Source organism: Salvelinus fontinalis, chromosome 2 (assembly GCF_029448725.1).
Source record: "Salvelinus fontinalis isolate EN_2023a chromosome 2, ASM2944872v1, whole genome shotgun sequence".
NCBI lineage: Eukaryota > Metazoa > Chordata > Actinopteri > Salmoniformes > Salmonidae > Salvelinus > Salvelinus fontinalis.
This window is the reverse complement of record NC_074666.1, coordinates 29,475,297-29,493,364: the sequence shown is the minus strand read 5'-3', so window position 1 is coordinate 29,493,364 and position 18,068 is coordinate 29,475,297. Positions and strand designations below refer to the sequence as shown.

The 18,068-nt window shown below is 45.9% G+C and overlaps 1 protein-coding gene across 4 annotated transcripts in view; it reads right to left on the bottom strand.

The window, feature by feature from the left end:
* Positions 1-18,068, bottom strand: part of tenm1 (teneurin transmembrane protein 1) — a 246,029-nt gene that overhangs the window by 84,433 nt on the left and 143,528 nt on the right. For all 4 annotated transcript variants that reach the window (XM_055870047.1, XM_055870059.1, XM_055870067.1 and 1 more), the window contains exons 12-13: positions 16,317-16,502; positions 14,792-14,818 (exon numbers count right to left, since the gene is read on the bottom strand). In XM_055870047.1, the coding sequence (XP_055726022.1) occupies positions 14,792-14,818; positions 16,317-16,502 (213 nt within the window). The remainder of the gene's footprint in view (positions 1-14,791; positions 14,819-16,316; positions 16,503-18,068) is intronic.

The following is an 18,068-nucleotide window of genomic DNA, read 5'->3' as shown; positions in this document are numbered from 1 at the left end:
CGAAAGCCGAGAGGAGGCGATATGAGGAGGCAGCACGGAGACAAGGCTGGAAGCCCGTGAGTACAACCCAAAAATTTCTTGGGGGGGGCCTTAAAGGGAGTGTGGCGAAGTCAGGTAGGAAACCTGCGCCTACTCCCTGTACTTACCGTGGAGAGCGAGAGTACGGGCAGACACCGTGTTACGCAGTAGAGCGCACGGTGTCTCCTGTACGCGTGCATAGCCCGGTTCGGTACATTGCAGCTCCACGTATCGGCCGGGCTAGACTGAGCGTTGAGCCATATGTCATGAAGCCGGCCCAACGCATCTGGTCACCAGTGCGTCTCCTCGGGCCGGCGTACATGGCACCAGCCTTACGCATGGTGTCCCCGGTTCGCCTACATAGGCCGGTGCGGGTTATTCCACCTCCCCGCACTGGTCAGGCGACGGGGAGCATAGAACCAGGTAAGGTTGGGCAGGCTCGGCGTTCAAGGGAGCCAGTACGCCTGCACGGTCCGGTATTTCCGGCGCCACCTCCCCGCCCCAACCCAGTACCACCAGTGCCTCCTCCACGCACTAGCTATATGGTGCGTGTCTCCAGCCCTTTACCACCAGTGTCTAAACCACGCACCAAGCCTCCTGTGTGTCCCCAGAGTCCTGTGCGTCCTGTTGCTGCTCCCCGCACTAGCCCTGAGATGCGTGTCCCCAGCCCGGTGCCACCAGTCCCGGCACCACGCACCAGGCCTACAGTGCGCCTCAGCCGGCAGGAGTCTGCCGTCTGCACTGCAATGACTGAACTGCCCGTCTCCCCAGCGCCATCTGAGCCATCCGTCTCCCCAGCGCCATCTGAGCCATCCGTCTCCCCAGCGCCATCTGAGCCATCCGTCTGCAATGAGCCTGCAAAGCCGCCCGTCTGCCATGAGCCTGCAAAGCCGCCCGTCTGCCATGAGCCCACTGAGCCGTCCGCCAGACAGGAGCCGCTAGAGCCGCCAGCCAGACAGGAGCCGCTAGAGCCGTCCGTCAGACAGGATCTGCCAGAGCCGCCAACCAGACAGGATCTGCCAGAGCCGCCAACCAGACAGGATCTGCCAGAGCCGCCAACCAGACAGGAGCAGCCAGATCAGTCAGCCAGCCATGAGCAGCCAGATCCGTCAGCTAGCCATGAGCAGCCAGATCCGTCAGCTAGCCATGAGCAGCCAGATCCGTCAGCTAGCCATGAGCAGCCAGATCCGTCAGCTAGCCATGAGCAGCCAGATCCGTCAGCCAGCCATGAGCAGCCAGATCCGTCAGCCAGCCATGAGCAGCCAGATCAGTCAGCCAGCCATGAGCAGCCAGATCAGTTAGCCAGCCATGAGCAGCCAGATCCGTTAGCCAGCCATGAGCAGCCAGATCTGTCAGCCAGCCATGGGCCGTCCCTCAGTCCGGAGCTGCAGTCCCTCAGTCCGGAGCTGCAGTCCCTCAGTCCGGAGCTGCCATTCCTCAGTCCGGAGCTGCCCCTTACCCTGGAGCTGCCCCTTACCCTGGTGCTGCCCCTTACCCTGGTGCTGCCCCTTACCCTGGTACTGCCCCTTATCCTGGTACTGCCCCTTATCCTGGTACTGTCCCTTACCCTGGTACTGTCCTTTAGTCCGGAACTGCCCCTTAATGCAATGGGGTTAATGTGGAGGGGGGTCGTTTGGAGAAAGCCTAGGAGGTGGTTAGGTACTGTGGTGACGAGGGGACTACGACCAGAGCCGGAGCCGCCACCGTGGAGGGGAGCCCACCCAGACCCTCCCCTAGACTGTGTATGGTGCGCCCGGAGTTCGCGCCTCAAGGGGGGGGTTATGTCACGCCCTGGCCTTATTATTCTTTGTTTTCTTTATTATTTTAGTTAGGTCAGGGTGTGACATGGGGAATGTTTATGTTTTGTTGTTTTGGGTGTTTATTTGGTAAAGGGGTTAATGGGTGTAGTATATGGTTTTGTGTTGAGTGTAGATGTTTAGCATTGTCTATGGTGGTTAGTTATCTAGGAGAGTCTATGGTTACCTGAATGAGTTCCCAATTAGAGACAGCTGATTTCGGTTGTCTCTGATTGGGAGCCTTATTTAGGGTAGCCATAGGCTCTCATTGGTTGTGGGTAATTGTCTATGTAAGAACGTTTGTAGCCAGTGTGTGTAAGTGCACAACGTTTGTAGCTTCACGGTCGTTTTGTTATTTTGTTGTTTTGTTAAAGTGTTTTTGTGTCGTGTTCATCTTCGTGTTAAAATAAAAGAAGATGGCATATTTTCCAACTGCTGCATTTTGGTCCGTTAATCCGCCACACGATCGTGACACCGCCAGTTCAAGGCATTTCTGACGGAGTTAGAAACGGAGCATGGTGATTTGCCTTATCACACAGAGGTGCGATGGCTAAGCCAGGGAAAGGTGCTTCAAAGATGTTTCGAGCTTCGTGAGGAGATTTGTCTGTTCTTGGACAGCAAAGGGAAAGACACAACACAACTCCGAGACGAAATGTTTCTGTGTGAAATGGCTTTTCTGTGTGACATTACGAGTCATCTGAATGCAATGAACTTGCAGCTGCAGGGTCGGGATCATGTCATCTCTGATATGTACAGTACAGTGAAGGCATTTAAAACCAAACTGACTCTGTGGGAGACGCAGATGCGGAAAGAAAATTTGAGCCACTTTCCCAGCTGCCAGACCATGAAAGAGAAGCTCTCTACCAGTGCGTTCCCGAGCGCACAGTTGGCTGATAAAATAGGTATGCTTGCCGCTGACTTTCGACGCCGATTTGCTGACTTTGAAGCACAAAAAAGCAGGTTGGAACTGCTCGGTAACCCATTTGCTGTTGACGTGGAAAGCTCACCACCAAACCTCCAAATGGAGTTGATTGACCTCCAATGCAATGATGCACTGAGGGCAAAATATGCGGCAGTGGGTGCTGCGGAGTTCGCCCGTTTCCTCCCCGACACAATGCCCCAGCTGCGCATCCAGGCTGCTCAAACGTTGTCTATGTTTGGCAGCACATACCTGTGTGAACAACTGTTTTCTTTGATGAACCTGAACAAAACATCACACAGAAGTCGACTTACTGCTGAACACCTCCACTCAATTCTGAGGATTTCCTCAGCTCAGAGCCTTACCCCGAACATTGATGAACTTGTGGAAAAGATGGGACACCACCAAGTATCACCCTCAACCTCAAACAAGTGAACATTACTGTGCAATCACATATTTAGAGTTTTTACTCAGTTCAAGTTTAAAAGTTAAAGTTTAATATTTGTTTTCACTGCATGTTACTTCTCCTTAAACAAAGTGTTGTTTTTGATTAATAGATTTTTGCACTTTATTTTATTGTATTTCAATCCAATTATATTTTAAAAATATTTCAGTTGAGTGGATGATAGAAAATTGCTATTATTGTTTTTTTCTTTGAAGTAAATTTAGCCCACTTTTGCTAAAATAGAAAATATAGGCTACTGATGGTGCCTTGAATACCGGTTTCTTTCATTTAATGTTCATGTTATGGGGATTTTTATATAAAGGAAATTTGTCTTTTGTGTCTGTTGAAAATTAAAGATTACTGACAGAGCCATAAGAAAATATTGCTTTATTTATCTGATCATATTGGAATATATTTGTTAGGTTTTCAGTAGGTTCAATTAGGTTCACTAGACTATATGCGTCATTTAAAAAATTTTCAATGAACATTCGAACAGTCCGGCCCTCGGCTTGTAGCTAAATTTTTTATTTGGCCCTCCGTCCATTTGACTTTGACACCCCTGCTCTACAACGTCTACATCATCCACAAGTATGACGACCACCGGTGCAGCCATGGAAGATGACGAAATGGAGGAAGTACCTCTGGATCTAGGACCAGCTGAGATTATTATGAACCTCACGGAAGTGACCACTGAGGACCTCGCTGAAAAGGATGTGGCCGTGGAGAGAAACGAGGAGACAAACAGAGAGAGAAACGAAGAGGAACAACATCACACCAGGCGTCATCGGAGGTACCAGCCCCCAGATCCACTCAACTCATTTCAGCAGAGGCTCCTCCAAGCCGTCGAGAGGGATGCAGCCCAACCTGATGCTCACAGGAAGGAGGATGAAGAGACCCTCTTTGCCATGAGCCTGGTGCCAACACTGAAGAGGCTGCCTCAGCAAAGAAAAGCAGCAGCCAAGGTTAAAATGTATCAGCTGCTTTTCAAAGCCGAGTTCAATGGTACGTTTTTTTCTCTCCATTTCACAGGTAGTGTCATAAGTGTTGCGACAGTGAAGTAAAGTAGGTCATTTTTACAGTATACTCATGTAGGCTAATTGGTATTTCAGATCAAAGGATTAATATGAGGCAAATGTATAGCTGTTGTTTCTGGGTTAGAAAATATCCTAAAACAACAGTTTGCTGTCTAAATATTTGACTGCCATGTTCATCTTTTGATCTGAAATACAAATTCCATGAGTAAACAGCAGGAATTACCAACTTTACCACATTGTTCCAATATTTATGCCACTAACTACACTATACAAGCAGTATTTAGTAAACATAAATCTCACCTTTTATGGTGTCATATTATGTTAAGCTTGTATGTGTTGTTTTTCTCTTCCCTTCCAGAGATGGAGTCAATTTAGCCGACCAGCTCACAGGAAGGACAGGAAGAGGAGAGGAAGGACAGGAAGAGGAGAGGAAGGACAGTAAGAGGAGAGGAAGGACAGGAAGAGGAGAGGAAGGACAGGAAGAGGAGAGGAAGGACAGGAAGAGGACAGGAAGGACAGGAAGGACAGGAAGAGGAGAGGAAGGACAGGAAGAGGAGAGGAAGGACAGGAAGAGGAGAGGAAGGACAGGAAGAAGAGAGGAAGGACACGGAAGTACAGGAAGAGGACAGGAAGGACAGGAAGAGGACAGGAAGTACAGGAAGAGGAGAGGAAGGACAGGAATAGGACAGGAAGGACAGGGAGAGGACAGGAAGGACAGGAAGAGGACAGGAAGGACAGGAAGAGGAGAGGAAGGACAGGAAGGACAGGAAGAGGACAGGAAGTACAGGAAGGACAGGAAGAGGAGAGGAAGAACAGGAAGAGGACAGGAAGAGGAGAGGAAGGACAGGAAGAGGAGAGGAAGGACGGTAAGAGGACAGGAAGGACAGGAAGATGACATGAAGGACAGGAAGAGGACAGGAAGAGGAGAGGAAGGACAGGAAGAGGAGAGGAAGGACAGGAAGAGGACAGGAAGGACAGGAAGAGGACAGGAAGATGACAGGAAGGACAGGAAGAGAGGAGGAAAAGGAGAGGAAGGACAGGAAGAGGAGAGGAAGGACAGGAAGAGGACAGGAAGGACAGGAAGAGGACTGGAAGGACAGGAAGAGGAGAGGAAGGACAGGAAGGACAGGAAGAGGAGAAGAAGAACAGGAAGAGGAGAGGAAGAGGAGAGGAAGGACAGGAAGAGGAGAGGAAGGACAGGAAGAGGACAGGAAGGACAGGAAGAGGACAGGAAGGACAGGAAGAGGACAGGAAGGACAGGAAGAGGACAGGAAGGACAGGAAGAGGACAGGAAGGACAAGAAGAGGACAGGAAGGACAGGAAGAGGACAGGAAGGACAGGAAGAGGACAGGAAGAACAGGAAGAGGACAGGAAGAACAGGAAGAGGACAGGAAGAGGAGAGGAAGGACAGGAAGAGTACAGGAAGGACAGGAAGAGGACAGGAAGGACAGGAAGATGACATGAAGGACAGGAAGAGGACAGGAAGAGGAGAGGAAGGACAGGAAGAGGAGAGGAAGGACAGGAAGAGGACAGGAAGGACAGGAAGAGGACAGGAAGGACAGGAAGAGGACAGGAAGGACAGGAAGAGGACAGGAAGGACAGGAAGAGGACAGGAAGGACAGGAAGAGGAGAGGAAGGACAGGAAGAGGAGAGGAAAGACAGGAAGAGGACAGGAAGGACAGGAAGAGGAGAGGAAGGACAGGAAGAGGAGAGGAAGGACAGGAAGAGGACAGGAAGAACAGGAAGAGGACAGGAAGGACAGGAAGAGGACAGGAAGGACAGGAAGAGGACAGGAAGAGGAGAGGAAGGACAGGAAGAGGACAGGAAGGACAGGAAGAGGACAGGAAGGACCGGAAGAGGACAGGAAGGACAGGAAGAGGACAGGAAGAGGACAGGAAGAGGACAGGAAGGACAGGAAGAGGAGTTGTCTGGGTGTTGTTTTGACCTCTCTCATTGTACTTTATTTCACACACGTCAGTTCCATTTACATTCAGTCAGATCTCTGAATTGACAGAATTGAAACTCATACACCAGAGAATTCACAGATGCTCTTGTTGGTCTCTTACAAGACTAAAGGTGAACATATTTATTTAATTTAAAACCACTTGAAAACCAGGGTGTTGAAACTTTTTGTGAAGTTATGTTCCATCGACTGGTCCATGACGTCCAGGGGCCATTTGTTTGTTTAGCTGAGTTATGGCTACACATTATTTTCATTTTTTTCAGAGACAGAGAGACACACACCTCTCCTTCACTCCTCTCTGTACCTCAGATCTCCAGTGCCCTGCCCTCTCTCTCTTTATGGCCATGTCTGAAGTTCCCCTCATAGGCTTTATGAGCTTGATGCCTTGATAAGCTCCTTTCCTGAGGACGGCTCACCTCTCACAGTTCTGGGTGACTTTAACCTCCCCATGTCTACCTTTGACTCATTCCTCTCTGCCTCCTTCTTTCCACTCCTCTCCTCTTTTGACCTCACCCTCTCACCTTCCCCCCCTACTCACAAGGCAGGCAATACGCTTGACCTCATCTTTACTAGATGCTGTTCTTCCACTAACCTCATTGCAACTCCCCTCCAAGTCTCCGACCACTACCTTGTATCCTTCTCCCTCTCGCTCTCATCCAACACTTCCCACACTGCCCCTACTCGGATGGTATCGCGCCGTCCCAACCTCCGCTCTCTCTCCCCCGCTACTCTCTCCTCTTCCATCCTATCATCTCTTCCCTCTGCCCAAACCTTCTCCAACCTATCTCCTGATTCTGCCTCCTCAACCCTCCTCTCCTCCCTTTCTGCATCCTTTGACTCTCTATGTCCCCTATCCTCCAGGCCGGCTCGGTCCTCCCCTCCCGCTCCGTGGCTCGACGACTCATTGCGAGCTCACAGAACAGGGCTCCGGGCAGCCGAGCGGAAATGGAGGAAAACTCGCCTCCCTGCGGACCTGGCATCCTTTCACTCCCTCCTCTCTACATTTTCCTCTTCTGTCTCTGCTGCTAAAGCCACTTTCTACCACTCTAAATTCCAAGCATCTGCCTCTAACCCTAGGAAGCTCTTTGCCACCTTCTCCTCCCTCCTGAATCCTCCTCCCCCTCCCCCCCCCCTCCTCCCTCTCTGCAGACGACTTCGTCAACCATTTTGAAAAGAAGGTCGACGACATCCGATCCTCGTTCGCTAAGTCAAACGACACCGCTGGTTCTGCTCACACTGCCCAACCCTGTGCTTTGACCTCTTTCTCCCCTCTCTCTCCAGATGAAATCTCGCGTCTTGTGACGGCCGGCCGCCCAACAACCTGCCCGCTTGACCCTATCCCCTCCTCTCTTCTCCAGACCATTTCCGGAGACCTTCTACCTTACCTCACCTCGCTCATCAACTCATCCTTGACCGCTGGCTACGTCCCTTCCGTCTTCAAGAGAGCGAGAGTTGCACCCCTTCTGAAAAAACCTACACTCGATCCCTCCGATGTCAACAACTACAGACCAGTATCCCTTCTTTCTTTTCTCTCCAAAACTCTTGAACGTGCCGTCCTTGGCCAGCTCTCCTGCTATCTCTCTCAGAATGACCTTCTTGATCCAAATCAGTCAGGTTTCAAGACTAGTCACTCAACTGAGACTGCTCTTCTCTGTATCACGGAGGCGCTCCGCACTGCTAAAGCTAACTCTCTCTCCTCTGCTCTCATCCTTCTAGACCTATCGGCTGCCTTCGATACTGTGAACCATCAGATCCTCCTCTCCACCCTCTCCGAGTTGGGCATCTCCGGCGCGGCCCACGCTTGGATTGCGTCCTACCTGACAGGTCGCTCCTACCAGGTGGCGTGGCGAGAATCTGTCTCCTCACCACGCGCTCTCACCACTGGTGTCCCCCAGGGCTCTGTTCTAGGCCCTCTCCTATTCTCGCTATACACCAAGTCACTTGGCTCTGTCATAACCTCACATGGTCTCTCCTATCATTGCTATGCAGACGACACACAATTAATCTTCTCCTTTCCCCCTTCTGATGACCAGGTGGCGAATCGCATCTCTGCATGTCTGGCAGACATATCAGTGTGGATGACGGATCACCACCTCAAGCTGAACCTCGGCAAGACGGAGCTGCTCTTCCTCCCGGGGAAGGACTGTCCGTTCCATGATCTCGCCATCACGGTTGACAACTCCATTGTGTCCTCCTCCCAGAGCGCTAAGAACCTTGGCGTGATCCTGGACAACACCCTGTTGTTCTCCACCAACATCAAGGCGGTGGCCCGTTCCTGTAGGTTCATGCTCTACAACATCCGCAGAGTACGACCCTGCCTCACACAGGAAGCGGCGCAGGTCCTAATCCAGGCACTTGTCATCTCCCGTCTGGATTACTGCAACTCGCTGCTGGCTGGGCTCCCTGCCTGTGCCATTAAACCCCTACAACTCATCCAGAACGCCGCAGCCCGTCTGGTGTTCAACCTTCCCAAGTTCTCTCACGTCACCCCGCTCCTCCGCTCTCTCCACTGGCTTCCAGTTGAAGCTCGCATCCGCTACAAGACCATGGTGCTTGCCTACGGAGCTGTGAGGGGAACGGCACCTCAGTACCTTCAGGCTCTGATCAGGCCCTACACCCAAACAAGGGCACTGCGTTCATCCACCTCTGGCCTGCTCGCCTCCCTACCACTGAGGAAGTACAGTTCCCGCTCAGCCCAGTCAAAACTGTTCGCTGCTCTGGCACCCCAATGGTGGAACAAACTCCCTCACGACGCCAGGACAGCGGAGTCAATCACCACCTTCCGGAGACACCTGAAACCCCACCTCTTCAAGGAATACCTAGGATAAAGCAATCCTTCTGCCCCCCCCCCCCCCCCCCCTTAAAAGATCTGATGCACTATTGTAAAGTGGCTGTTCCACTGGATGTCATAAGGTGAATGCACCAATTTGTAAGTCGCTCTGGATAAGAGCGTCTGCTAAATGACTTAAATGTAAATGTAAATGTATGAGTAGTCCCTGTATCTGTCTGCAGTTGTGCCAAAAATACATGCTCTTGTTGTTCTCTTACAGATTACAGGTTACACATTCATTTTTTATTTTTACACGCAGGTACGCACGCACGCACGCATGCACGCACGCACGCACGCACGCACACACACACACACACACACACACACACACACACACATACACACACACACACACACACCTCTTTCAATATATATATATTTTTAACATTTTTACAATACACCTACCTGTCATGTTCTTTCCTGTACTTGAATACTTATTAAATTATAATGTTTTCATAGTCAGTTGTTTCATTTGTTTATTAATATCTCATTTAAACTTAATCTGCTTATTTCTTCCCTATACCTTTGCAGATCTAAAACAAGATGAAAGTAAAAACATTCTCTTCCTAATTCGTTTTTTTCCCACCTGTATTTTGTCAGACCAGTGAACATGGCAGTAAACTGTACTATTTGTATGGACCCTAGGTTACCCTTTCCCTTTGTTATCATACTAACTGTATGTCGTATAACTTTAATTAGTGCTCATGCTCACCTGATGTACCATGCCAGGTGTGTATAATACTGATGTTAATGGGAGAGGGAAGGGGTAAAGGTGTGGTCTTTACTCCCAAATTTCACTTAAATATAACTTCCAAATGAAGAGAGACAACATTACATAAAATAATCTGGGGAAAAAAATGCTATTTTATGGATAATGGTGGATGGTTCTTAAAATAACCTTGGTGTTAGGAGGCTCTTAAAAGAGCTGTTTCACTCCACGCTGCTGACATGGGACTTCACCTGCTGGCGATGAGAAGTAGGTGGTCAGCTTCTCCCTCACCTGGAGTGCCTGTCTGGGGGCGTAGGTGACCATTTGGCGTGCCCATCTCAACCCGGAGCGGCTCCTGGAATGATCTCCGCAAGTAGTTGTGGAGAACACATGTGGCCTTCACGCAGGCATCGACATTTGAGGGGCTGAGACCAAGCACTCTCCGATACATTCTCCACCGGGCTGCCAGAATCCCAAAGACGCATTCAACAACTAAACTTGCCCTGGATAGTCATTTGTTAAAGATCCTTACAGGCTTTGGCAATGGAAGCTGGCGTCCAGCGTAGGGCCTCATAAGGTTGGGTCTCAAAGGGAAGGCCTCGTCATCGACGAAGACGTGGGGAACAGGTCCCAGGTCTTCAGCCCCAGGGAGTGATGCAGGTGGTGGAATCTCCAGGGTGCCACCCTGAAGTGCCTGGCCGAAGGCAGAATCCCAGAAGGTACGCCATCACTTCCCTTGCCCTAAGCACCAACATCGACAACACGGAAACAATAGATGGCATCTACTACAGCCAAGAGTACAAATGAATATGTACCCTTGTAGTTGGAGAATTGTGAACACGAGCATGGTGGAGCCTGGATTACTATATGTTTCTCGTCAATGGAGCCAAGACAGTTGGGGAAATTCCACCTCTCCGGGAACTCGGCAACGATGGCCCTCCGGTCTTCCTCCTTGGGGACTGGCATGTATTCACCAACCAGACAGTCCCAAATGGCTTGTGCCACAGAGGGGACAATGCCTGACACCGTGGACCGTCCAACTCGGAAGCTGAAGGTCCTGTAGGTGTCCCCTGTCACCAAGAATCTGAAATATAATTCTAAAATAATTAACAATATTGTGTGTAACTTCAATTCCACCCACATATTATATCTACTCATATAGCTACCTCATTACTGTTTATTATGCTCTACTAATTATATTGTAATAATCAACCATCATTAACAATACATTGAAACAGTACAATTCAGTCTATGACTTTATCAATAAACTGTAGCCCAGGCCAACTCTACTCTTAGAAAGAATGGTACTATCTACTTAAAAGGGTTCTCCGGCTGTCCCCATAGGAGAACCCTTTGAAGAACCCTTTTTGGTTCCAGGTAGAACTCTTTTGGTTCCAAGTACAACTCTATTGGATTCCATGTATAACCTTTTCCCCAAAGGGTTATACCTGGAACCAAAAATGGTTATCCTATGGGGAAAGCAGAAGGACACTTTTGGAACCTTTTTCTCTAAGAGTGTATGTGAGTCCAATAAGAATGTAATGAATGACTGTAACTGTCTTGAACAACAATGGGTCCTGGAGAAGACTAGCCTACCTTCATTAGGGCAGAAGGCACCTCAACTTTCTTTTCATTTGGTAACATTGCATAATTAAAAAAGGATTATAAACCAACTTTGGGAAAAGTTATAGTTCTAATGAACATTCTGTAAAAGTACATCGGATGTCAAATAGGGACTATTAACTACAGAGCCATTTAGCTAGCTAGGTTGCACATTAAAAAATGTATCAAATATCAGTCAATTATGGTATCAAAGGCTTTAAAAATTTACTAGAAGGTAGCTTACCGGAGGCAAATTGCCAGGCGTTCAACTGGGCTGATGGACTCCCGGTAGCTGGCTCCAACCATCTGGAGCAGGTGATCGAACTGGCTTCGGTCCAGACGAAAGTAACTTCGGGAATTCCTCTCCAAACATTCGAAGCTCTTGAATGAGACGGTGGAACTCCCCTGGCTACTTTCGGGACTTTAACCATCTCTGGACCCACACAGACCTGCGCTTTCGGCGGGGCTGGTCCCGGCCCAACAGCGCGATCAAGACCACCTTCCTCAACGTTGGTCTCATTGTTGAAAGAGCCTACTCTGCTATCTTGACTATTTATTATTGCATTTTGCTCCAAAACTGCATTTGAGGGAAATTATATTATAGGCTCTCACAATTCATTTGTGGATGTCATCGAATAAATAATATACTTGGTAAATAAATAAATACTTAAAAAAAATAAAAAATTCTCCAGTCAAACTATTATGTTATCCCACATTTTTTTACTGGATATGTGTGCAACAAAAATTCAACATTCACATTTTGCTACTTTCTGTCAAGTCTACGCATACAATTTGATGCATAAGTTCGATAAATCCAACATATGCACCACATAGAACGTACTGCAACTACCTCTGCAACGCAATGCTGCAAGGCAAACGCAGCCTTCCATTGGAAATGAATGTACTTCTGGTGTGTCATGTACTTCTGGTGTAGCATTGCTACTAAGTAGCCCTCCAATTGTTCTTCTCCACTATTCCACCTGCTAAAGCCCCTCCCCACCCCAAGTTGGGTCGTCATCTAAGTGACCGGCAGGCCACCGCCGTCCCCCCGGATCCCTAGGCCCCCTGAGAGGCCAGGGCCCATCCTTCGAAAAGAGCACACAGTGCCACCCACAGAACAGAAGCAGATCAACCGCTTAAAGCATTTCCAATGCTCTCACCTCAATTTGCTTTATATATAGCTATCAAAAAACTATAGTTATTCAAAAATCTGCCGTATCTTAATTTCCATCATTAACAATTAATATGTGTAATAATGTTGACAGTTCATGCAAAATATTATTACCTATAACCAGGATTGCCATTGCATTACATTTTAGTCAAGCAATTATTATTTTAGCAAACAATCATTGTGATTCATCCTATATTGTTCCTAACATCCTTATCTCCTAGCCCAACTCAAGACTTGATTTACGAATGCATATACAGTTACAAGTGTTTGAGAAAGCATGCAACATTGACCAAAATTTGCAAAAATTGGGAGATTTGATTAACCATTGTCAAGTCCTAGGTGATGGAGATCAGATACACCCCCTTCCCTTGAAACACATTCACACTGTTCCCCCGTTGTGACCATTTCCCCAAGCATCTCTGTGCAGTCAGACCTTTGATTATTTGTGCCACCATGGTCACAATAATATGCTCCCTGTCTGATTGTCCGAGTGTGACCCCTTCCCCATTGGTTACTGCAGCCAGTGTTGCCAGCACAGCCACTGCCAGGGTGGGGGTACCCCACCGGAATCCCCACCAGCTCGATACAAGGTCGTCAAGGTTCTCATTAGTATCTTTGAGAATTTCCTTGTATATTATGCTCTCCCATCAGGGGGCTCTGGCTTTGTAGGACCAACCCTGCCAGGCAGGCTCAGAATCTTGAGGGTTCTGTGCTGCTCCAGTAGGTCTTTGTCCACATTCATTTTTCTGTTTTGGCTGCATATAGGCAACTTACAGTAAGCTCATAAAACAGATAAGGACTTCTCTTTAGTGTATGGGTCACTCAGGTGGGTGTCTAGGGTATAGGGACAGTTGACAAAAAATAAATAAATTATATGCCGCCTTATCCATTTCTAAAATAGTTAAATAATTATTTTACAACATTCCCTATCTTGAATGCTATAGTGTAGTTGTAGTTTATTTAACAATTCTTAATTTTATTGCTTTTCTACTTAAAAAAATCAAATATTATTTCAATCCCTACTATGGCTAGCAATATACAGTTTATCGACTACGAGAGCTACATGCTGCCCTTTTAATCTATTCTCCTTGAAGATTGGGTACAGAACTTTGTGCCAAGTTGTTAGAAGGTAACAAGAGTTGTTAGAAGGTAAGGGGTTAATTTACGTAAAAGATCATAGGAAATCCCAGGACATGGTGTCTATAATACTGTAATAAGCTCACATAGTTGCTGCCACAAATTCCATACAGTTGTCATTGACTAGTTGGATATTAATTTCCCACTAAGCAAACAATTTCTGTTTTTACAGGATTCATATCAATTAATTTTTATCCGTTTTTTGCTCTGGCAGACTTTTTTTTCGTCAATAAAACTCATGAATGCAACTGTTTATGTCAAATTGTCCTGAAAATAAAATGGTAAAACACTTCATTGTGAAGCTAAATATAAGGGCTGGACATGCAGATAAATGAAAGTCAGATAAATGAAAAGCAGATTGTTGCTGGTGTCTCAGGACTACTAGGGTTAAAGATCAAGCCCCCAAAACATGCTAACCTCTCACTATTACCAATAACAAGGGAGGTTAGCAATTTTGGGGGGTATGATATTTATGCCTTTCTCACTCATCATTATTCACGATTCATTCATGAATATCCGTAATCATAGTAGCATCCACATTAATGAAGTGTTCAGAAACATATTATATTCTTATTTACAATAAAAGTGACTCTAAAATGGAACCACACATTATTTACCATTAATTTCTATTGGCACCACATAATCCAAAACACAACCAAAACTGCAAATGCATGAAAGAAGTGTGTAGTCACAAGCTTGATGTAGTCATGGCGTACTAGCAATATGGGACCAAATACTAAACGTTTTAGTAAATATATACACTATAAGTGAATTTGTCCTAATACTTATGACATCATTAAATGGGGGGACTACATACATAAAGTGCTTTCATTTCTAAACGGTAAAATAGATATTCTCAAAATACCCTCAAATAAAAGGTTACATTCTGTACATTTGACCTCAAACACAAAATTCTGGAGTATAGAGGCAAATGAAAAGTTTTAACTTCACTGTCCAAATAAATACATAGGGGAGTGTATTTTGTTATATTCTATCTTACATAAATTGAATATAGTGAATGTTCTGCCATTGCTTTGGGCATTGTACTTTCTCCTTAGAATTAATTAACATCTCAAAAAATGTGCTTTGGTGGTACTGCAGGAATACCTCTTAAAACCCCTGCTGCTATGAAACAATTCAATCCTAAAGAATGAGAGCGCATCTTACCTTTAACAACGAGATCCAGGTAATACGCTATATACCACATGAAGATAAAAGGAAGAAAGAAAAAAGTGTTTGAGATTAGATTACTGAGCCTCAAAGATATATGCTAGCACCAGGGCACATGAAGAGATAATTACAGCCTATTAATGTGCCAGGAGCTAAGCTTTATGGTTTGATTCACACATCCACAGAGACACAAAGCCCATCTCCAATTCCCCATCTCTAAAGGCAAGAAGAAGGATTTCAAAGGAGTGTTTTCTTGCATTTCTGAAGTTTTCTGGTTCTTTTACAAAATGTGCTTTTCAGTCACTTGGCAAAACCCAATTCCATTAGTCCCAGATGACAAACTGCAGTGTTATATCAAGGTGTATCCACATTAATTGAGTTCGTTCGAACTTGGTGAGCAAATTATTCAGTTGCAAGAGAAAGAAAAATGCCTCCACTCTAGGGAGGAGGGCATGGCTGATGGGAAATTTGCCTGGCGGCAACCAACAGTTCCATTGCGACTCTGAGTTTTCATTCTCAAATAACGGCAATGAAGTGGATAAATGGTATAACTGACAGGCAGGCAGGCCACTGACATCACTTGAACCCCAGCCAGTGGCTCTAAGACACATGGTAACATGTTACCCTCCCTCTAAAGGTTTGGTACCAGTGTTTCATCTGTTCTCTTCTAGCAGACTGAGTGAAGGACCAGGCAAGAAGGACTCATGGGTTCCATTTGACAACTGCAAGTCTATATTATACAGCAGATGGATGATTGGCTGGGAATGGTCTGCTAAACTGCTACTGTATTTAACATGTGTGGTGATATGCACGCACATGGATTACATATTCGTTGATTTGTATCTGCAAAAATCAGTGGTTCACACATCTTTCATTAGTACAAAAAAACAAACATTAGTAAAGCGTGACCCAGATTAAGACATTACGACCTCGGGACTATAATGTTCACTCTGATATTTTTGTCAAACATTTGTTCATCACATATAATTGATCTTTAGATGGTTCTTCATATGTCTGCGAAGTTAGATTTTTTTTTAAGTACATTTTGGATGAAGAAAATTAAAAACTAGAAAGTTCTATCTGCATAAACCCATTTGAACTTGGCGCTATAAGGCTCTATCTGCAATCCAATCACAAGACAGAACAAATACAGACGGAATGTCAATCTGGACTCAGCCATAAGGTTCAATCTGCAATGGCACCCCCTAAAAAAAAAGATTTACAAATGTCTCAGGATTTTGATATTCTGCACTTTAGGTACCGTTACGTTGAGGGCCTTAATGGGTTATGCAATCAGAATTCACTACAAAACTGTTCTGAGATTTTGATTCTCAATATCTCAGAACTATGCTTTACATATAGAACCTTATAGTCCCAAGGCCACAACATGTTAAAACCTAGCTACAGTAAATCAGCCCCTATGCCTCTAAACAGAACAATAGCTACTAGAGTCACGTTACATGCTCTGTGTATTAACCTCCTGTGGTAGTGTTAGTCCGAGGGGGGCGGGGGCGAGACTCACCGATGCTGCAGTGTTCTCCCTCCCAGCCGGGGTGGCACTCACACTGTCCGTTCTTACACTGGCCATGTTCCTGGCAGCGGGGGTGGCAGGCCTGCAGGTCACAGCCTGGCCCCTCCCAGCCCTCCTCACACTGGCACTTCCCTCCCACACACACACTGTGGGCACTGCAGGGCACCGGACACACCTCTGCACACAGACAGAGAGAGAGACCGGCAGGGGTCTTACTGCACTTGGCAACAGACAGTACACCTCCACATTGGCCGGATGGACATGTCAAAGGTCAGCTGCATCATTGCTCCCAAAATACACGTGACCATTTCCTATGAATTAATTCAGGATCCTAGACTCATTTCTGCACTCATCTTGTCTTGCTAGTTCATCTAATATAACAAAAAAATGAATATTTTAAAACGGAATATAATGAAAACCCATTACCATTTTTATTCTAATGGTATCTCTACTCTACATACTCATGATTTGAAACTTTGAATAGGAATTGGAAAATGTTTGTTATAATACAGAACAGGCAATATTTCTATGTAGAGTGCTGCAGGTGCAGTTATAATACATTCAATGCTTAAAGTTTTAGAAGTTTAATGGTATTCAATGAATAATTTCAGCAGAATATGGAGAGTACTGTCCATCCTATCAGCAAGTAGCCAATCAACAGGGAGAAGAAAGAGCTGCTGGCGCAGAAAGGCCACTTATCCCCACACATGGAAAAGGCATTCCCATTTAAATATACATCATATTTAATCATGCCATAACAACTCAATTTGCATTTTATTAATCTCGATTTTTCTACCATTAAGCATATGACATTTAATCCATTTCCTCTATGCATCTGCTTGCAATAGAATTCAACATGTTTGCCATCTAAAACGATTTAATAATAATGGTTGAACGTTGGCATTATCTTCAATGCCTTTATATTTCTGTTTTAAAAACCATATACTGCACATTGATAGATATAATTCACTGTCTTATGGTGAGGTTACAGTATGTCTACTCTATAGTAATGAAATTGTCAGTGCAGTCACACACAGTCAACATTACAAGTAATTCTACATACACTTGAGTGAACATAAAATCAATTTTCACTTTTGGATAGAAAACCTGAACTTTGCTTTGGAAGGCTGGAAAAAAGTGTGGGTTGAGTGAATGCACAATTCTTTCATGGTTACGGAAACCGAGGCACCACAATGCTCCAAGATTCAATTCATTGGAAAGTGAAATAGCCTCCACATGAGCTGTTTTCCCCTTTGGCCATCACTGAAAACACAATTGATAGGAAAAATAATGAAGAATGAGGGATTACTTTGCCTTTTGAGGAATATCTTAATATGCAGCCCACCTCTCAGGTTTTTCACCCAACTTTAATAAAGGCTTGGCATGTAGCACTACTTGACTCAAGGAAGAGAACCATTAATAATATGAAGATGAGCAAAAATGTATATGACAGGCACCCTATATTCTAAAGGATGGATGCTTCCATAATATTGTTGGCACGGTTTCCATCCCTCTCCATAAGCGGGGACACCAGCAGTAGGGTGTGTGTTAGTGTGTTGTTGTGTTGTGTGGCAGCTATAGCAGCAGGCAGCTAATCTGTAAACCTGGCCCTGGGCTACTGAAGAATTTGATCTCCTTTGTGATCTGGCTGCTACATGAGATCTACATCTGTATTACTGGCTGAACAAAACAAAAACAACAACTTTCAGACAAAGATGACAAACTATACAGATGAATATCCAC